This window comes from Ursus arctos, unplaced genomic scaffold (genome assembly GCF_023065955.2).
Source record: "Ursus arctos isolate Adak ecotype North America unplaced genomic scaffold, UrsArc2.0 scaffold_23, whole genome shotgun sequence".
In the NCBI taxonomy this organism is placed as follows: Eukaryota; Metazoa; Chordata; class Mammalia; order Carnivora; family Ursidae; genus Ursus; species Ursus arctos.
In genome coordinates this window covers 48,449,818-48,470,658 of record NW_026622908.1, presented here as the reverse complement: position 1 = coordinate 48,470,658, position 20,841 = coordinate 48,449,818, and the positions used below count along the sequence as shown (strand labels likewise).

Below are 20,841 nucleotides of genomic sequence, written 5' to 3'. Positions count from 1 at the left end.
TCGCTGACCCAGGAGGGAGGGAACCCACTGTGGGGACTAAAATTTCTCAAAACTAAAGGAATGCAGGAGTCACAGGGACAGAAGGAGCCTGGCACTCACTGACCCACCGACAGAAACATGCAGGGTGAGGACAAGCGATGTCCTCCTTGGGGCTCCCACTTAACACAAGTGCACACACAGATGGGGAAGGGCACACATGTTCTGGAAGAGAGGCCACTAAACCACAGTGTCCTGCAGGGCACCGGAGATCAAAAGCCTGAGTTCCCAAACTCTGTTCTAAAATACTCCGGCGTCCCCACCCCAGAACCCACAAGCCACCCAGTGCCTGAGTGAAGGCGACAGTCGGGGCACGGCCCAGCAGACAGGACGGGTCAACCTACCATCCTGCTGGGGTCAGTCCAGGGGGATTTAGTCTGGGTGGTTCCTCTCAGGAAGAAACCCTCCCCCACCCCAGCAAAAAGCCCAGGAGGCACTTTCTGGAACCAGGTGCTTTTAATTGTGAAACCAAGGCTGAGTGAGTCTGGTGAGGGAGGAGGGAGGGCCCAGCCTGGGCACAAGGAGTTAGGGGAGCGGGGACTATCAAGGTTGGAGTTGAGACCACTGCGGTCCAAACGAGGCATCTTCAGGGTCAGCATGAGGTGCCCAGGCTGGGGTGGGAGGGGTGGGCATCACGCCCTGGGGTGGAGTCAGGGTTCCAGGGGCTCAAGGCGGAGTCCCTGGAGCAGTGCCCTGGGGCCGGTCCTGGGGTCAGGGTCCGTGGGTCAGGATGCGGACAAGACCCAGCCTGTCAGTCATAGTCCGAGTCGTCGAACTTGGTGCTGAAGAAAGCAGCAGAGTCCTTGGCCAGCCGGGACAGGTGCAGCGCGCCGGTCACCACCAGCGCCAGGAGCAGCAGAGGCGGTACCAATGCCCACATCGTGGCCAGGATGTTGTAGCACTTGGCTTTGGAGCCCAAACGCCGGGCTGCCTCCAGGTCTCCAGCCACCTTCTGGTCTCGGGCCTGTGGGCCAGTGGTAGGGCCACGTCTCTACGGGACCTGGGGGCCCTGCCTCCTCCCACTCCAGCTGTGGACCCAGAGGCCGTCCTGGGCCAGCATCGGCCCTAAGGACCCTCTGTGGGTGGAGAGGGCTGGGGTGCTGAGAACCCCGAGGAGCTGAAGCTGAGGGGCTGGGCACAGGAGCCCCCTAGCATGTGAAGAGCCCTTTGATGAGAGCCCCCCTTGGGTGACCCCCCCAACTCCGTGCTCTTCTGGATGGACGGACACCCCCAAGGACAGCCCCCTCCCTTTCTGAGCAGCACCCCTGCCTGAATGGAGAAGCCCTCGCGAGGCGAAGAGCTTGTCCACGCCTGGCCAACGCAGTGGCCTCGGCAGCGGCGCGGCCCCTTAGAGCGCCCCTCCCGCCAGAGCCTCTCAGGACAAGCCGCCCCCTCCGGAGAGACCCCGGCCGCCCACCTTGATGGAGTAGGAGAGACCCCGCCCGCCCATCTTGATGGAGTAGGAGAGACCCCGCCCGCCCACCTTGATGGAGTAGGAGAGACCCCGCCCGCCCACCTTGATGGAGTAGGAGAGACCCCGGCAGCCCACCTTGATGGAGTAGGCGAGACCCCGCCCGCCCACCTTGATGGAGTAGGAGAGACCCCGCCCGCACACCTTGATGGAGTAGGAGAGACCCCGCCCGCCCACCTTGATGGAGTAGGAGAGACCCCGCCCGCCCACCTTGATGGAGTAGGAGAGACCCCGCCCGCCCATCTTGATGGAGTAGGAGAGACCCCGCCCGCCCATCTTGATGGAGTAGGAGAGACCCCGCCCGCCCACCTTGATGGAGTAGGAGAGACCCCGCCCGCCCACCTTGATGGAGTAGGAGAGACCCCGCCCGCCCACCTTGATGGAGTAGGAGAGACCCCGCCCGCCCACCTTGATGGAGTAGGAGAGACCCCGCCCGCCCATCTTGATGGAGTAGGAGAGACCCCGCCCGCCCATCTTGATGGAGTAGGAGAGACCCCGCCCGCCCATCTTGATGGAGTAGGAGAGACCCCGCCCGCCCACCTTGATGGAGTAGGAGAGACCCCGCCCGCACACCTTGATGGAGTAGGAGAGACCCCGCCCGCCCACCTTGATGGAGTAGGAGAGACCCCGCCCGCCCACCTTGATGGAGTAGGAGAGACCCCGGCAGCCCACCTTGATGGAGTAGGCCAGCGCCAGGAAGCCGAGGCAGCACGGGTTCAGGTACAGCGTGCTGAACACCGACCAGATCAAGTGGTCTCGAGGCGGGGGTCTCGGCGCCCCCAGAGCGAGGGCCGTGTGGGTGGCGCCGTCTGCCTTGCGGGGCGTCGGGGCCCGGGGGTCCTCGCGGGGGTACGACGTGTCCATGGGTTCCAGCGCCGTCTCCTCCTCGCTCGGGCTCCCGCTTCGAGGGTGGGCGCCCAGGGCCGCTTATAGCCCGGCCGCCCCCCTCCCGCAGCCCGGCCCGGCGCCGCCCGCTAAATATAACGACAAATTACAGCCCGGCGCTGCGGAGAGCGCGGCCCCGCCCCGCCGCCCCCCGCCCCCCGCCCCCCGCCGCGCGAGCCCCTCCCCCGCCCCGGGAGCCCCCGAGGGCAGGCGGCTGGGGCCGGGGGAAGGGGCGTGCGCTGACGGCAGACTACCCACCCGAGCCCCGCCCCGCGGCCAAAAGGAATCGGAGGGGCCACCTCTGGGCTGTGGGTGGGGGCGTGTCGCCTCAGCTGCGGAGAAGGGCTGGAGACCCCCCCCAGGCTTGGGCTCTATCCCCGGAACCCAGAGTGTGGGCTCTGGCCGGACCGCCTCCGCCCACCAGCGTCCGGCCTTGGCACTGCAGGAGTCCCTGCCCTGTGCTGGCGGGAGGGGGCCAGCCACAGCAGGATGCACACGGGGCTGTGGCACCCTAGGGGTTAGCGGGAGGAGACCCCAGCCCCCGCTGTGCCATTGCCCTGAGGTGCTGCAGTGAGCTCTCCGAGATCCTCCCTCACGGGCTGACCGCTGCTTCCCAGCCTCCTTGGCTGGTTACTCCTGCCCTCCCGAATCCTCGGAGGTTTGGAAGGATGAGCTCAGGGCTCTGTTTTGGGTTCCCTCTGTAGGGTCCTGCAACCCCTTGGCTGTAAATGCCACGTCTGTGCCAATAACTGACATTTACAACAAAGGGCCAGGCTTCACTGCTGAACCCCAGACTCATACTTCAGTGCCTCCTCTGGCAGAAGGGCTCCGGCGTCTCCAACCTAACTTTTCCACAAGAGACCTCAGGTTCCTGTCCCCCAACCTCCTGTCTTCATCAGTTGGGGTTGTTATAAAAAGTACCATAAATTGGGTGGCTCGTAAACAGTAAAAATTTATTTCTCACACATCTGGAAGCAGGAAGTCAGATCAGGGAGCCAGCGTGGACAGGTTCTGGTGAGACCCTCTTCCTGGTTGCATATGGCTAACTCCCCACTGTGCGCTCACATATTGGAAGGGTCTAGGGAGCTCTATGGGTCTCTTTGATAAGAACACTAATTCTATATGAGGCTCCACCCTCATGACCCAATTACCTCCCAAAGCCCCCACTTCTTACTACCATCACTGTGGGCATTAAGATTTCAAGATACAAATTTTGGAGGACACAAACCAGGGGCCCCACTGAGAGTTTGACTTGGGCCTGCCATATTCCTCAGATCCGTTGTGTCCCACCAGAAAGAGCGGCCAGGACGATGCTTTGCCCGTTGAGATATTGTGATACTGTGATTTATATTAAGAAAGATGTATCTCTCCATCCTTGTTTCTGGCACAGAACCCCTAAGCCCTTGGCATCTCTGCTGTGATCCAGGAGGCTTTTGTTATGTGAATGAGGTGACTTTGGGACCCTCGTCTAAGGATGAGGGCTGGCTGCCAGGAGAGCCAACCAAGGGACCACAGGGTTGGTTCTGTCCCACCCTCTGACCTCTGGGGATGGCAGCGGGGCTGAAGGTTGAGTTCAATCGCCAGAGGCCAATGAGTTAGTCAGTCATGGCTAAGTAACGAAGCCTCCATAAAACCCAAAGGACAAGGTTTTGAGAACTTCTAGGTTGGGGAACACGTGGACATCCGGGGAGAGTGGTGTGCCTGGAGCAGCCGTGGACATTTCCCCAGACCTCACCCTGGGCATCTCTTCCATCTGGCGATTCCTGACTTGGATCCTTTTGTAATCAGCTGGTGATCTAGTGAGTAAAATGTTCCCCTGAGTTCTGGGAGCCGCTCTGTCAAATGAATAGAACCAAGAAGTCATGGGAACCTCTGATTTACAGCCGCTTGGTCAGAAGCCCAGGTGACAGCCCCGACTTGCGACTGGCACCTGCAGTGGTGATGCTAGCTATAGAGACAGTCTTGTAAAACTGAACCCTTAACCTATGGGATCTGATATTATCTCTGGGTCGATGGTGTCAAAATGGGTTGAATTCTTGAACACCCTTCTGGTATCCAACATTTGCTTAGTGTTGTCTGGGCAGTCCCTCACACATTGGAATTGGGTTGTTAAGCTTAAAAATAAAACTGCCAGTTATTTTACCAGAAAACGGGTTTATTTGGGAATAGCAGAAAATTACAATTCTGGAAAGCAAGCCATGGCAAAATCATAGACAAATCACAAAACAGAGAAAATAAAAACTCTTTTATAAATGGGGGTGGGGGTGTAGAGTTGGGAGGGCTGTTGTAAACTAGAAGTCCATTGGAAGGAACTGGGAGCAGCAAGTGTAGTGACTTCTCATTGGCCGGGCTGTGCTCTCATTGGCATGGCTGTGCTCTTATTGGCCGGGCTGTGCTCTCATTGGCAGGGCTGTGCTCTCATTGGCAGGGCTGTGCTCTTATTGGCTGGGTTCTGCTCTCATTGGCTGGGCTGTGCTCTTATTGGCCGGGCGGTGCTCTCATTGGCTGGGTTCTGCTCTCATTGGCTGGGCTGTCTGGATGAGAGGAACCCCCCTTCCTCCTGAGGTCTCCCTGAGGCCCAGGCTTCTTCCCTCTGGGAGCGCAGAGAGAACCAGGAGGGAGCGGTGGGCGAGAGGGCTCCCCCTGCTGGGCTCCACAGCGCGTTACTTAGTCCACAGGGTCCAGGAACCGAATTCACATATTGAGCTGGGCCCTGAGTCCATCAGTCCCCTAAGACACCTAGGGCTTCTGGCTGCGGGTCAATTAGGGCCGCCATGGAGAAGGCATCCCAGCGCTGCAGGGGCGGCAGGACACGGACAGCGGGAGGGGGGATCCCAGGCTGGACGGAGGCCTGAGGGTGCAGCCATACAACCCCGCACCCAGACGGAGATGGCAGGTCACCTCCAGGATTTTGTGATCCACTCTGAGCGCGGCCAGGATTAAAACGGAGCCCCGTAAACCATGGATCACATCAAGTCCATAGGTCAGAAGTCACCATGTCTCAGAACACATCCCTTGGCGAGGACTGCGGCACACGGTACCGTCACCCGCGCACCCAAGGGGATGCCTCTGTCATCAGCCACGTGGCGGAACGCTGCTCAAGGGCGAGCTCCTGCCCCTCGCTCTCCCCGGCACAAGCGGGGACAGCGCGTCGGTGGTCAAGATGACCCACGGTGGGAGTGGCCCCCCACAGACACTGCCGAGCGCAGCCCGTCAGGACTTTGGGGCCAGTGTGGGGCCTGCAGGTGGCCATCCCCGCCCCTCACTGACCTCACCCCACACCGGGCACCAGGGCCAGCTTCTCTCCCACGTGTGCACGTCGGCTGGGTCCGTCGGGACAGCCTTCTGGGTCACTGCGTCCACAGGACGACAGAACCACACAGGTGCTTCCACGGCAGGATTTAACAGAAGACTGGGTGACAGGGGACACGTGACTGGGGGGAACCCAGAGGTGGTCACTGCAGGAAGCAGCTGACACCCTGTGACGGGAACCCAGGGAGGGGGCTGGAAAGGTGGGAACCTGGAAACCTGGGCCAGAGACCCAGACCTGAGGCTGGTTTGGGGGCGTTGACTCAACTGGGCCTCCGGGGGGAAGGCAAGAGCTCCTAACAGGCCAGGCCAGGCCTGGGCCATCTGCGCCCCACACCCTGCTCCACGCAGGCCAGGACTGCAGGCAGCAAGAGGATGGATGACTGGAGCCTTGACTCTTAGAAAGAGCTATGTCCTGGCTGCTAAGCTGACCTGACCCTCTCCGGAGAAGGGGGCACAGAAGGAGGAGCCACAGAACCACACCTCTGTGACCTGATGGGGGCAGGAGGGGGCGAGGAAAGGTGGGGTGCACAAACGTGCTGGCCTTGGGCTCCCAGCTGCTGCCACATGGCCTGGAGCCTCCTTCTCCCCCCACAGCTGGCTCCTCACGTCACAGAGCCCCCAGCCTTCTTATTCCCGGGGACCCTTGAGAGATGCTGGAGGCTCCTTCCGGGACAGGCAACACAGGCTGCTGGGTCCTGACCTACAAGCACAAAACACTCCTCCCTCCGCCCCTGCCCCCCCAGCATGGACTTCAGAACCAGGAAAGGTCAACAGATTCCAGAAAGGAGGCCTGTGACCCCTGTGGGCAGTGAGGGCCTGCCGCAGGCTTGGGCCTGGGGTGGGGGCAAGGGTGGGGAGACTCCCGTGCCAGGAAAAGTCCTCAGGGCCCACCCTCACCCATGAAGGAGGAGGTGGAGGAGTTGAGACAGGAAGCCTTGCTGAGACTACAAGCCCCCCCCCTCAGCCCGCCCCCCCCCCGCCCCACTCTGGTGTAACCTGACACCCAGCAGTTGGTTCCGCCCCCCTAGTCCCCAGCCAATTCCCAATTTCCCCGAACACCAAAAAAGGAATCTTTGGAGAAATCGAAACTACTGGGACAGGGAGGGCCCAGAGCACGGTGGGTCGGTCGGGCATCCACGTCCACACCACAGGTGCTCCGTCTCCCACCATGAGCCGCGGCTGCCAGCCCTTCTTCCCTGGTGCCCACACCGGCGTCCCCCCGACCTACGAGATGCTGAAGGAGGAGCACGAGGTGGCTGTACTCGGGGCGCCCCAGAGCTCGGCTCCCGGGACGACCACCGTGGTCACCATCCGCAGCGAGACGGCCGTGCCCGACCACATCGTCTGGTCCCTGTTCAACACCATCTTCATGAACTGGTGCTGCCTGGGCTTCGTGGCCTTCGCCTACTCCGTGAAGGTGGGTGCGTGTGGGGAGGGACTCTCCCAGAAGGTGCGGTGAGCCTGCGGAGGTCCGCCTGCCCAGAGGGCACGTGGGGTGTGGGGAGCCTGCGTGTGTGTCTGTGTGGTTGCAGTGAGGCTGCAGGAGGGGGCCTGGGGAGGGCCATGAGCAGCCTTTGTCCCCAGGATTCCAAGGACTTCCCCTACTGACCAATGCTAGAAATTACACCCTCAGATGCACTTGTGGCTCCAAGGTTCTCCCAGAAAGAACAGGAACTCACAGGACACTGACTCCCGGTGGGGTGGGAGGCCAGTGAAGGGGCCAAAGCAGAGGGACGACAAGCCCTGGGGTCTCCAGGAGAGGCTGAGAGTCTGAGGAAGGACACGGAGGCCCCAGGAGAGAGGGGCCCACGGGGCACCGTCCCGCTCAGGCTCCAGGGAATGGGGAGGGTGGGTCCCCAATCTGGGTGAAGGGCAGGTGGAGCCTTCTCTGGGCAGGGACCAGCCGGGGCTGGGCGGGGGGGCCCTGAGTCCCTGGCTCTCACCAGGACCTGGTCCTGATCCCACGCTCTATCTCTTCTCCCCAGTCTAGGGACCGGAAGATGGTGGGTGACATGACTGGGGCCCGGACTTATGCCTCCACCGCCAAGTGCCTGAACGTCTGGGCCCTGGTCCTGGGCCTCCTTCTGACCATCACGTTCATCATTTTCTTTGTCGCCGGATCACTGATGATTTCCCAAACAATATCAGAGGTCATTAAACAGTATGGAGGACCCTAGCAGCTGCCCGTGGCCGGAGGCGGTTACCTCTGTCACGGTACTTCATGGACGTGTCAGTCTACCACGGAAGTCAATAAAGCTCTTGTGTGTGAGGGTGCGGCGTTTCACCTGCGGAGGGGCCCTGCTGAGATGCCCCAGCCTGCTCCTGAGCCCATGTCCCCCATTGGCCACCTGTACCCTGCTCTGTGTTACGTGCGTGGTGGGTGGGCTTGCCTGTATCTGGCCTCCAGCTGCGGAAACACGTGGACGAGGGTTTGAGGCAGAGGTCTGAGCTCTGACCAAATGGGTTCATTTGGAGAAGGGTGGCACTGGGTCCAGAACGTTCTTCGCTTCCAAGGAGCCCAATGGCTGGGGAGCATAGCAGGGCACCTGAAACAGGGGGTCCACAGTCCTCCTCTGGAGCTATGTAGTCCCAGTTTTCCCTGCTCATCAAGTAGGGGTGAACCCTTGCCCTGACTGGAAATCAGCATCCTTACCTCCTTTTGTCATGGCTTCCATGTTGTGGACACTGTGGATACCCCAAGGCAGACCCTGCCCCCAACCAGCCAGACAGGTGAGGTGTGAGGTGGGATGGTAATACTTCTCCCTCCCTCCCCTGTGCACTGGGACCCCAGCTGTGGTTCACCCACACCCCTATCCCTCCGCCAAAGCACATCGTCCTAACTCGGGGATGCACCAGGGGCTTGGGATACCCTGGGTGGAAGAGGGAAGCTGGCGGGTCCGCCCCTCGGGGTCGGGGAAGGACTTGCTCCAGGCCTTGAAGGGGTTCATCGGGTCAAAAGAGGGGGGTCACCCCGATTCCTGGACCTGCAGCGCTCAGGAAGGGATCCGAGGGCTGTGGCCAGGGGCTGCCAGACCGTCTTCTGCCGAGGAACACATCCGTCCTCCCTACCCTCTTTCCCCACTCTGGACCCAACCTGAGCATCCCAGGAGTCCTGCCCGTTCGTGTTCCCCCTGGGATCACTCCACACACAGCCAGAAGAGAATATTCTTTCCCAAGTGCTTTTTGGAAAAGCCCTGGATGCGGAACCTCCCACCAGCGCGGGCCGGCTCATCTCCCCCTCCCCACACCCAGCTGGCCCAACCCTCTCAGCCCCGCCCACCTCCAGGACACCCAGGACGCCTTGGCCACAAGGGAGCCAGGGCCTGTAGTGGGGCTCTGAGGACCAAGGTTGTTCACAGCGCCCCTGCTGCCCCTGGAGCCCTGCTGTCAGCAGCCTGGACCTTTCAGTGACCTGCGCTTGGCCCGCCTGATGCCTCAGCCCTCACCTGTGATTTGCAAAAGCTGGACATCAAAGGCTGTTTGTTTACTGCAAGAGAGGGTCGCCCACCTAGCAGGACCCTACCCCCAAGTCACCGCAGCTCGCAGCTCTGCTCGCAGCTCGGTGGGGTTATGCCTGCTGTGACCCTCTTCCTGAGCTGCGGGAACGTGAGACCCGCCCTACGAGGCTGCCCCTGCTTGTGGGGGGAGAGTGCACGGGGCGGGAGCTCATCTTCGAGCAGCTTTTCACCACGTGACTGATGTAGACCTCCCGGTCCGTGCACGGGTAACAATAAAATGTGCGCAAGGCCTCGCCAAGGGACGTGTTTCGCCTAATCATTGCTTACGTTTACTATCATTTATATAGTCGAGATGGAGAGCGAGAGCGGAGGGGTGGGGCAAAGGGAGAGGGAGAAGCAGGCTCCCCGCTGAGCAGGGAGCCTGATGCGGGGCTGGATCCCACGACCCTGGCGGAGCTGAAGGCAGACGCCCAACTGACTGAGCCACCGAGGCGCCGCTATCATTTCTTCAATTTAAAGGTTATATGATTTAATTGGGATAGACTGGTGATGGGTAGTAAGGAGGGCACGTATTGCACGGAGCAGTGGGTGTTATACGCAAACAATGAATCATGGAACTTTACATCAAAAACCAGGGATGTGTTGTATGGTGACTAACATAACATAATAAAAAATTATTATAAAAAATAAATGTTATTGAAGGAAAAGAGATTAGGGAAAGAGAAGGAGACATATTTTTTTTAAAATGTTGTTCCCCTCTTGCAATGATGTTGGAAGCAGATAATTACCTATATTTGTTAATTCAAAAGTGTTTCTACCATTTAACTCAGTGACTCATTAAATGACCACCTGCATCATTGAAAAAAGAAAGGTTATATGATTTAATTTTTTAATCATGTAAAATTTGCAAAACACAAAATTTTCCATTTTACCCATGGCAAGTGTACAATTTATGTGGCTTTTCGTATTTTTGGTGTGTGTGGCTGTCACCTCCTGTAGCTCTGAATGTTTTCCCCACTGCAAGACACCAGGTACCCATGAAGCAGAAACCACATTTCCTTAACCCTGCCCCCTTGAACAGCCTACCTGCCCCCCCAGTTTAGTTGGATTTCCCTTTCGTCAGGCATTTCATGTAAATAGACCCCACCGGTAGGTGGCCTTCTCCTTTGTCTTGCTCCCCTTAACTCCTGTTCATGTGGCTCGTTGCAGCATGGGTCAGAACTGCAACCCTTTCTGTGGCTGATTGGTATTGTATTGTAAGGATGCCACATATTTTGCTTATTCATTCATCAATTTATGGACATTTGGGTGTTTCCAATTTTCCAATTTAGTGGCTCTTACGAATAATGTTGTTGGAAACATTTGTGCGCAAGTCTTTGTGTGGACACGTTTTTATTCTCTAAAGTGCTCCGAGGAGTTTGTTTATTTATTTATTTATTTATTTATTTTAGAGAGAAGAGAGAGGGAGGGCGCATGAGCAGGGGGAGGTGTGCTAAGCTGTGCTAAGCACAGAGCCTGACGTGGGACTTGATCTCAGGACCCTGAGACTGTGACCTGAGCTGAAATCAAGAGTTGGTCGCTTGACTGACTGAGCCACGCAGGATCCCCACGTGTAACTTTCTTTTTTTTTTTTTAGATTTTTTAAAGATTTTTTTATTTATTTATGTGACAGAGAGACAGCCAGCGAGAGAGGGAACACAGCAGGGGAGTGGGAGAGGAAGAAGCAGGCTCACAGCGGAGGGGCCCGATGCGGGACTCGATCCCGGTACGCGGGGATCACGCCCTGAGCCAGATGCTTTAACGACTGCGCTACCCAGGCGCCCCCCCCGACGTGTAACTTTCTGAGGACCTGCCACACTATTTCCACCAGCATCGTGCGAGAGTTTCTACTTCTCCTTATTCTCACCGACACGTATTTTTCCCTTAACAAAATTAGAGCTGTTCCATTGTCAGTGGTGTGTCGTTGCGGTCTGGTGCGGGTTTCCTTGGTAAATGATGCTGCCAGAGCCTTCTCATCGCCTGCTGGTTGTCCCTGTGTCTGCAGAACGTCGGTCAAGTCTTTGTTCTTTTACTCATCTGGCTGTTTGTCTCATTGTGGTCAACTCGTGTTCTGAATACAGTCCCTTGTCAGGTACGGGAATCGCAAGAACGCTCTCCTCTTTTGTAGGTTGCCTTCTCACTTCCTGGACAGTGTCCTGTGAGGTGCAAACACTTTTATTTGCCAAAGCGCAATTTCTCTGTTCTCTTGTTATATTTATGCTTACGTCATGTTTAAGAAACCCTAACCCTAACCCAAGGTCACAAAGATTTATACTTACATTTCTAACGGTTCTGTAGTTCATTTTGAGTTTATTTTTGTGTCGTTTGTAGGCTAGTTTCCATGTGGGTCTCTGTTATCTCGGCGCCACGCCCTGAAGCGTGTTGGCACCGTTGTTGAAAATCAATCCACCGTCGGTGCACAGGGTTATGACTGGACTCTAAATTCTGTTCTGTTGGTCTGCATGTCTGTCCTCGAGCCACTGCCACCCTGTCTTGATTTCTGTAGCTTCGTAGTAAGTTTTGGAAATCAGGAAGTGTGAGACTTTAACTTTGTTCTGTCTTTGGGAGATTGTTTTGGCCTCACAGTTCCGTGTGAATTTTAGGATCAGCTTGTCCATTTCTGGAAAAAAAAAATTGCAGTAGGAATTTTGATAGTGATTGCACTGAAACTGTAGATAAATTTAGTCAGTAATGCCATCTTAATCATATTAAGAGTTCAGGTCTGTGCACACAGGATGGATTTCAGTTATTCATGCTTCTCTAATTCCTTTCAGGAATGTTTTGTAGTTTTCAGCATATAAGTCTTGCATCTACTTGGTTAAATTTCTTACCAAGTACTTTTTTTTATGATACTATTATAAATGGAATTGTTTTCTTAGTTATATCATAGGGTTGCTCATTGCTACTGATTTTTGTGTATTCATTTTGTCACCTGCAATTTTGCTAATCTCTCTAATATTTTTCAGTGATTTTGTCAAGATTTTCTGTTACAAGGTAGTGATAGTTTTACTTTTTCCTTTCCAATCTGGATGCCCCCCCTTTCATTTTCTTGCCTTGTTTTCCTGATTGGAAACCTTAGTACAATGTCGGACGCATGACATCCTCGTGGATGGAACAAGCAGGCATCCTTGTCTTGTTCCTGATCTCAGGGGGAAGATTTCAGTCTTTCCCCATTGGGCATAATGTCAGCTGTGACTTGTCCATAGATGTCCTTTATCAGGTTGAGGAATTTCCCTTCTATCTCTAGGTTTATGTGTGTTTTTATCATGAATGTTTGTTGGATTTTGTCAAATACTGTTTCTGTAGTTATTGAGATGAGCACATGTGTTTTTTCTTCATTCTATTAATATGGAGTATTATATTGATTGAGTTTTTAAACTGAAGTATAGTTGACACCCAATGTCAGATTAACCTCAAGTGTACAACGCAGTGGTTCAGTGAGTATGTGTGCTTGCTGTGCTCACCATGAATGCTGCTACCTCCTGTCACCATACACACCACACTAGTACGATGTCATCGGCGGTATGCCTGTCATCCTGTGACTCATCCATCCCAGAAGTGGAACCCTGGACCCCCCACTACCTTCAGGCATCGTGCTCATCCCCGCCCCCACCCCACCCTGCCCCTGCCTCCGCTGCGACAACCATGAGTTTGTTCTCTGCATTTATGGGTCTAATTCTGCTTTTTATTCATTTGTTTTGTTTTTTAGATTCCACATATGAGTGAAACCATACAGTATTTGTCTTCTTCTGATTTATTTCATTTAGCATAATACCCTGTAGTCACCCATGTTGTCACAGATGGCAAGATTTAATTTTTTCATGGCTGTGTAATGTTCCATCATATACATACCACATCTTCTTTGTCCATTCATCTATCGAGGGACACTTAGACTGCTTCCTACCTTGGCTATTGTCAGTCGTGCTGCAGTGAACACAGGGGTGCATATATCTTTTTGAATTAATATTTTCCGTTTCTCTGGGTAAATACCCAGTGGAATCCCCGTGGGATTACTGGATCATATGGTATTTCTTTTTAAATGTTGTAAGGAACATAATACTTGTGTTTGATCTCTTAAACCGCCCTCATATCTGTGGGACAAATCCCACTTGGTCATGGCGTATAATCTCTCTGATATGTTGCTGAATTCAGATTGCTAGCAATTTGTTGGGTATTTTTTCATCTATATTCATAAGGGATATATTGGTCTGTGGTGTTTTGTTCCTTAGTGTCTTTGTCGGACTTTGGTGTCAGGGTGACGCTGGCCTCATACAGTGAGTTAAGAAGTGTTCCCTCCTCTTTAAACTTTGGAAGAGTTTGAGACAGATTGCAGGCTGCCACCCAGCTAGGAAGTGAGGGCTGAAGCCAGAGTAAGTTAAAATGCCACAAACCACTGTACTGAGATTTCACTACTTGTTTCTTGAATAAGCATTCCTCTGATTTCTGTCAACTTTTACTAGTTTTCCAGAGTATGAAAATATTGACTCAGATCATTTTTCCCAGTTTATTTGCTGCAGTGGTGGAAGGATGGGCTTTCGGGATTTCCCGTCCCACCACTTTTCTATATGACGATAATGGTTGTTCCGCACAGGCACAGAAATTCCGGGTAGTTGGCACCTGACTTTTGTACATTGTCAGGAGCGAGACACAACACCGGAACGCTCTACACCATGGTAAATGTGTGAGATACACGGGTGCCTCCCGGGTTCAAAATTGAATAGCTAAGGTTTGTGCATGTCAGTGTAGGTAAATGCCAGCTAAAATGTGTAAAAGCAATCATATGGGGGTCGAGAATGACTAAGCAACAAAAAGAATGACAGATGACAAAATGGCAGGAGGTCACTGTATAGGGTATACGGAAGCGAGGTTCTGAATGGAGTCCTGGCCCAAATCAGACTCTCAGTGGGGCCCCTGACCCCTCCCAGGGGCCATTTTCCACTCCTCAGACCAATAATGGGAACAGAAATAAATGGTGGTTGGCTCATTCTCACACTGGATCAGTGGCCTTCTGGGTAAGAGCCATTGTGGTGGAACCAGCCAGGGGGAACATAGGCCACACCAGGTGACCCTGGGGCAGACCTGCCCACTATGAGCAGGGTTGTACCAGACCCCCAAGTCAGAGCTTCAAGTGGGCCCAGCACCAGTGCCCTAGAGGATGGAGGTGGAACATTCCAGATCAAACAGACAGTTTGCTCTACCCGTGTCATCCATCACTACTGTCCCACACCTGTCCCTCTGCTCCTGCCTGGGCTCTAGGGGCAAGCACAAAGATGTTAAGATGTTGATCCCCAAATATGATGCACCTTCTGTAGCTGACATATGTCCTGTAGCAGAAATGTGTTGGAGCCAGCTCCTACCAACTTGTAAGAGCAGATTTTTAAATACCAAGGAATTTTTTGTGCTGATTATGAAACACAGCTGTTGTTAAAATTAAATCATATAGGAAAAAGTTGGGTACTCCAAAGTCCATCGCCCCATAAAATCCATGAATAAACTGTCAAAATCAATTTTTTTAATTGTGGTGAAGTATATACAACATAAAATGTACCTTATTTTGAGTTCTAAATTTTAACCGTATTTAAGTATACAACTAAGTTTCTTTAACTGTAAGCCAATTATCTAAACTGTGGGTGAACATGGGAGGAAGGATAATAGAATCAGCAGAAACAGACACTCTGTGAGCTTTATCTCCTACCCTTCTACATTTTGGTATTTTTCTGCTTCCCACTCATCAGCCGGTGCTCAGGAGAGCTGGAGCACCTGGAACGCATCCCGCCCCCAGCACCAGTCTGAGAGCCTCACCTCCACCCAGGATCCAGAGGAATCTTTCAGCCGTCAGCTCTAGGAGCTCAGGGGAGAAGAGCAAGCTCGTGCTAAGGCCACATGGTGTGCAGGGTTAAAATGTTTCCACAGCGTCCAATTACATCAGCTCACCTGGAGCACAGGGGAGAGAATCTAGGAGCCAGCTTCATATCGAGGCCCAAACGAAATGAGAAATACCTCAAATTTTAGCTGTCTGAGCCCCCTTCCGCACCCTGAGAAGATGCAGGTAAAATGTGCCTGTGCTCTCCTTGTAGATGGAAACGTGAAGAAGCCCAGACGTTCTCTTTCTCCAAATTACTGCTCAGTGCCTGTGGATCCTCGTCCCCAGGGGGTCCTTCTTCAGACTGGGTCCAAATCCCATCAGGCGTGCGGCTGAAACTCCTCCAGCCCTTCACAGTTGGATTAATTCAAATGTGGACCCTCGCTTCTTTCACACTTGGCCAGAAGCACTGCGTCCACTACCACCATACAAGCCCTGTCTGCACTGAATGCAGCCCGGCTTGGCGCTAGTCCTGCCCACGAGCACTGTTCCCTGGTCCTCAGTCCGGGCACTCAAGGGTTGGGCCCTGCAGGCATGAGCGTGGGGTTGAGAGCAGAGCCTGGGAGGCTGCTGTGGTGCCTGGAGTCTTCCCATGCTTGTCCCTTAGGCCTTTTTCAGGTCCACGCCGGTCCTGTCCAAGGCATGCAGGGTCCGCCAGCTGCTCCTGCCCCAGCCTCAGTCGGGGGCCTGAGTGTGTCCCACACTTTGGCTGTGCAGTGAACTGTTCCCTAAACTCAGCCATTCCTCAGAAGTTGTCCTGTGGGCCTCAGTGGCCCTGGAAACATCTCAGAAACCATGTGGTTTCTCTGTTGATTGGGGATTAGTTGGTCTATGTACTAGTCAGTGTTGACAGACAGGAAAAAGGAAAAATATTTATCAAACCAATTTATAAGCCGAAGTCTAAAATGTCACATACTATAACTCTTTGTCTTTAGGAAACCCTCCTTGTGGGCCGCCTGGGTGGCTCAGTTGGTTAAGTGACTGCCTTCTGCTCAGGTCATGATCCCGGAGTCCCGGCATTGAGTCCTGCATCAGGCTCCCGGCTCAGCAGGGAGTCTGCTTCTCCCTCTGACCTCCTCCCCTCTCATGCTCCCTCTCACTCTCTCTTCTCTCTCTCAAATAAATAAAAAATAAAATCTTAAAAAAGAAGAAAAGAGAAACCCTTCTTGTTAGCCCTCATCATGTTATTTTTGACTGATTCTCCACCATACTTCCAGAGTATAAGTCTCGGTCAACATGGAGGACAGAGTGGTCTTGAGTAGGTGGTCTTGACACCATCCAAGTGGAGGTTCCACTGGTAGGAGGCAAATGACATTAGCAGAGAGCATCCTCCAAGAAGCAGACAGCACATCTTACAGGATGCCAGTCAGTGCTCAGGGTCCCCCAGGGGCCCAAGGACACACTTTCCCAATATATGTCAGCAGAAAATGAATTAAGAAAATTCGAATTCATGTAGACTGAGTATGAATAGCAGGTGCATAAAATGCAAAGAAAAAAGATAAGGTGCAGTTGGGCAGGTAAGAAGGTTTAAAGTTTTTAAGGTGCTTTCATTGCCAGGAAATACTTACATAACTAACATATATTGGTGTCATCTGTAGGTTAAGCATTTGAAGTACAGGAAAAGTGGGCACACAAATAATAATAAAATGAAAGTGGAATGATGAATTGTGTATTCATTTTTTTAAAGATTTTATTTATTTATTCGACAGAGATAGAGACAGCCAGTGAGAGAGGGAACACAAGTGGGGGGAGTGGGAGAGGAAGAAGCAGGCTCCTAGCGGAGGAGCCTGATGTGGGGCTCGATCCCATAACGCCGGGATCACGCCCTGAGCCGAAGGCAGACGCTTAACCGCTGTGCCACCCAGGCGCCCCGATGAATTGTGTATTCAAACAAAGTAAGAAAGAGTGCTAAAGAGAAGCACAGTAAGTCAAAGAAAGTCAAACAATAACATGTCAAACTTATATGAATTGAATTCATTGAATGCTAGAATTGATTAAAAATAAAAACCTTTATTCTCTTGTGAGACACGTATTTTGAGATAAGGATAGAAAAGACGGAATTTTATAAGATGGCAATGATACGCCAGGGAACATTAACCAAAAGTTTGCTGGACACTTATAGTAATACTGGACAACATAAACTTTAAGGGGAAAAGCACCACCAATGGGATATTTCATGATGGGAAAAAACCCACTGCCAGACATATCATATTCAAAGTGCAAAGATATGGAAAAAAGCCAGAGTTAAAAACCAATACCTAAACCAATACACCTTATCTATAGAAAATCAAAGAATTGCACCAAACATCAGCTCTGAAACCATGCTAGAAAGAAGTGGGGTGAAGTATTTACAATGTTGAAAGAAGAAAAAACCCATTTACCTGGAATTCCACATAAAGTGAAATTATCCCTTGAAAGTGAGATGAAATGCATTTTCTCAAACAAAAACAAGGAATTTGTTTGTCAGCAGACCTACCCTGTAAGAAACGTTAGAAGAAAATTTTCAGGCAGAAATAAAACTACATAGGGACGCCTGGGTGGCTCCGTTGGTTAAGCATGTGCCTTTGGCTCGGGTCATGGAATCGAGCCCCGCATCTGGCTCCTTGCTCAGCAGGGAGGCTGCTTCTCCCTGGGCCTGCCGCTCCTTCTGCTTGAGCCCTCTCTCTCTCTCTCTCTCTGACAAATAAATAAATAAAATCTTTTAAAAAAGAAATAAAACTCTATAGGTTAGAAACTTTAATCTCCATAAAGAAAGTGCATCAGAGAAGAAATAAATGAAGGTAAATTGTTTAACATCGTGGCTGCTTGAGGCAATAGAGAGTATTTGGGGCAAACGATAAGCTAACCAGAAAGCTTAAGAGGAAAAGCTGGGGGGTGAGATGTCCATAGGAGACTTTGAAAATTTCCAACCACTTTAAAATGGGCAAAGTACATGAGTCAACATTTCTCCCAAGCAGATGCACAAATGGCCAGCAAGCACATGAAAAGACATTCAGCATCATTGATCACTAAGGAAATGCAAATCAAAACCACAATGAGATACCACCTCATACCCCTTACGATGGCTTTTACTAATAAGACAGAACATAGCAGGTGTTGATGAGGGTGTGGAAAACCGAGAACTCTCACACCTGGCTGGTGGGAGTATAAAGTGGTGCAGCCGCCATTTACCCGAACGTAGAGTCACCACGGGACCCAGCAGTTCCAATTCTACGTGTTTACCCAAGAAGAGTGAAAACATGTCCACCCGGAAGCTTAGACACAGTGGTAATGGCAGCATGATTCCTGCCCAAAGAGAGGACCCAAAGGTGGAGACAACCCAAATGCCAGCAACAGATGAAGGGATAAACACATCATGGTACATTTACCCAGTAGAGTATTATTCAACATGAAAAAAAGAACAAAGTCCTGACACATGCTACAACTTGGCTGACCTTCAAACACATCACGCTCAGTGAAAGGAGGTCATATATTGTGTGATTTCTTTCATGTGGTGCACCCAGAACAAGCAACTCCGTGGAGGCCTTTCTAGCAGGTTAGTGGTTATCAGAAGATGGGAGAAAAGGGGAGTGGAGGCTGGTTACTTAATGGGTACAAGGTGTTTTTCTGGAGTTGAAGACGAAGGTTTGAAACTAGAGAGAGGTGGTGGTCGCACAACACCGCGAATGCGCATTTGTACGTACACAATAGGTGTGGCATACAAATACAGTGGAGGCGTTTACGCCAGTGAATTGTACACTTTTGAATGGTTATTGTATGTTATGTGAATTCCATCTCAATTTAAAAATTAAAACAAACAAACAAACCAAAAAACCAAAACACCAGAATCTCCGACATCTTCCTGGGATTCCAGAAGCTAGGCACATGTGTAGGGTGGTGTTCATGCTCAGGAAAGACATGGCAGAGTCCTGTGCTCTCACCTGTGTGCAAGCAGGAAGCAAAGGTGCAGGCAGACTTATCTGCCTGATGGTCGCTGCTGGCAGGCCCCAGCACGTCCCCAGAGCCCCTGGGTAAAGACGGGGGACTTACTGGTCTCAGAAGTTTGAGAAATCTCTGTTCAAACACCAGCTCACCACAGATTTCATCGGGCAAGTCTGTGGCCACAAAGGACAAAGCAAATAGACTTAACAGAGTTACTTCAGAGAATAGTACCAACAGCAGCAGTAACAACAAAAAGCGGAAAACAGTCCCCCCGGAGAAGGGGTGAATTTAGTTTCCCAAGTTGCTACATTATATTATCTTAAAAGTCCAATTTTTGTGAAAAATTTAAAAAATAATAAAAGTCCAATTTTCTTTTCTTTTTTAAAAAAAGATCTTATTTGTTTGAGAGAGAGTGAGAGAGATCACAGAGGGAGAGGGAGAAGTGGACTCCCCACTGAGCAAGGAGCCCGATGTAGGGCTCGATCCCAGGACCCTGAGATCATGAAGGCAGACATTTAACTGACTGAGCCACCCAGGAGCCCAACAGTCCAATTTTCAGCAAAGCATCACAATAAATGCAAACAAACGAGAAACTATGACTCATAAACTGAAAAAAAAGGAGTCAAGAGAAACTGTCTCCGAGGAACCCCAGATATTGTAATTGCTAGAAAAAGACTTTTTTTTAAAGATTTTATTTATTTATGTGACAGAGAGAGCCAGCGAGAGAGGGAACACAGGCAGGGGGAGTGGGAGAGGAAGAAGGAGGCTCCCAGCAGAGGACCCTGATGTGGGGCTCGATCCCAGGACTCTGGGATCCTGCCCTGAGCCGAAGGCAGATGCTTAATGACTGAGCCACCCAGGCGCCCCTAGAAAAAGACTTTAAATCAGCTATCTGAAATCTGTTCAAAGACCTAAAAGAACCACATTCAACAAAGCAAAGTATGAGAAGGAACTCTCACCAAATAGAAAATGTCAATAAAGAGATATAAGTCATCAAAACAGAACAAAATAGAAATTACAGAGTGGAAAATTACCTCCCAAAATGAAATTTCACAGAAGAGGTCAGCAGCGTATTTGAGGCAGCAGAAGAGAGCCAGTGAATGTGAAGTCAGTGGAGGTTATCCAGCCTGAGAAACAGAACAAAAAAAGAAGAAAAATAAAGTTAGCCTCAAAGGCCTGTAGGGTTCCATAAAGCATATTAGCACATGCATGATAGGCAACCCCAAAGGAGAGGAGTGATCGAAGAGGGGCAGAAATTATATGTGAAGAAATAAGGACTGAAAACTTGCCAGATGTGGTGAAAAACATATCCCGCAAGTGCAACAACTGCACAGAAGATGAGTGCAAAGTGATCCAGGCTGGACGCGCTACAACCAAACTGCCGGAAGTAAAATCGCTCTAGAGAGGAGCAACTCATCGTGTACAAGGAACCCCCAGGAAGATCAGAACTGATGTCCCTCAGAGCAATGGAGACCAGCAGGAAGTGCCATGACATATCACAATCGAGAATTCTATATCCAGCCAAAAAAGCCACACACTTGAAGGAGAATTCAGACAGTCCCAGATAAACAAAACCAGAAATCATTCTAGACTAGCAGAACTGGCCTATAAAAATACTAAAAGGAGGGGTGCCTGCGTGGCTCTGTCGGTTAAGCGTGGTCATGATCCCGGGGTCCTGGGATCAAGTCCCACATTGGGCTCCTTGCTCGGCAGGGAGCCTTCTTCTTCGTCTCCCTCTGCCCCTCCTCCCCATGCTCTCTCTCTCTCTCAAATAAATAAATAAATAAATAATATTTTTAAATTTTTTTTTAATTAAAAATACTAAAAGGAGTTCTTTAGGCTGAAATTAAAGAACA

General features: G+C 51.8%; 2 protein-coding genes and 1 long non-coding RNA gene across 3 annotated transcripts; 1 reads left to right on the top strand and 2 right to left on the bottom strand.

The window, feature by feature from the left end:
- Positions 1–479: 479 nt before the first annotated feature.
- Positions 480–2,465, bottom strand: IFITM5 (interferon induced transmembrane protein 5). The gene is made up of 2 exons (XM_026490427.3): positions 2,180–2,465; positions 480–1,000 (listed from the first exon to the last, which is right to left on the bottom strand). The coding sequence occupies exons 1-2, from the start codon at positions 2,369–2,371 to the stop codon at positions 788–790; spliced, it is 405 nt and encodes a 134-aa protein (XP_026346212.1). The 5' UTR covers positions 2,372–2,465; the 3' UTR covers positions 480–787.
- Positions 2,466–6,773: 4,308 nt separating this feature from the next.
- LOC113248775 (interferon-induced transmembrane protein 3-like) lies at positions 6,774–9,460 on the top strand. The gene is made up of 2 exons (XM_026490361.4): positions 6,774–7,121; positions 7,690–9,460. The coding sequence occupies exons 1-2, from the start codon at positions 6,873–6,875 to the stop codon at positions 7,879–7,881; spliced, it is 441 nt and encodes a 146-aa protein (XP_026346146.1). The 5' UTR covers positions 6,774–6,872; the 3' UTR covers positions 7,882–9,460.
- Positions 9,461–14,700: 5,240 nt separating this feature from the next.
- LOC130544648 (uncharacterized) lies at positions 14,701–20,737 on the bottom strand. Its single transcript, XR_008961075.1, has 2 exons — positions 20,020–20,737; positions 14,701–17,541 (listed from the first exon to the last, which is right to left on the bottom strand). It is a non-coding gene; the product is annotated as an uncharacterized LOC130544648 (long non-coding RNA).
- Positions 20,738–20,841: the final 104 nt, after the last annotated feature.

Bases quoted from the DNA above. Each gene is read 5' to 3' on its own strand.
- IFITM5 (XM_026490427.3), bottom strand. From the start codon at position 2,371: ATGGACACGTCGTACCCCCGCGAGGACCCCCGGGCCCCGACGCCCCGC. The intron at 1,001-2,179 runs GTGGGCTGCCGG...ACTGGCCCACAG, and splicing joins CGCTGGCCTACTCCATCAAG to GCCCGAGACCAGAAGGTGGC.
- LOC113248775 (XM_026490361.4), top strand. From the start codon at position 6,873: ATGAGCCGCGGCTGCCAGCCCTTCTTCCCTGGTGCCCACACCGGCGTC. The intron at 7,122-7,689 runs GTGGGTGCGTGT...TCTTCTCCCCAG, and splicing joins CCTTCGCCTACTCCGTGAAG to TCTAGGGACCGGAAGATGGT.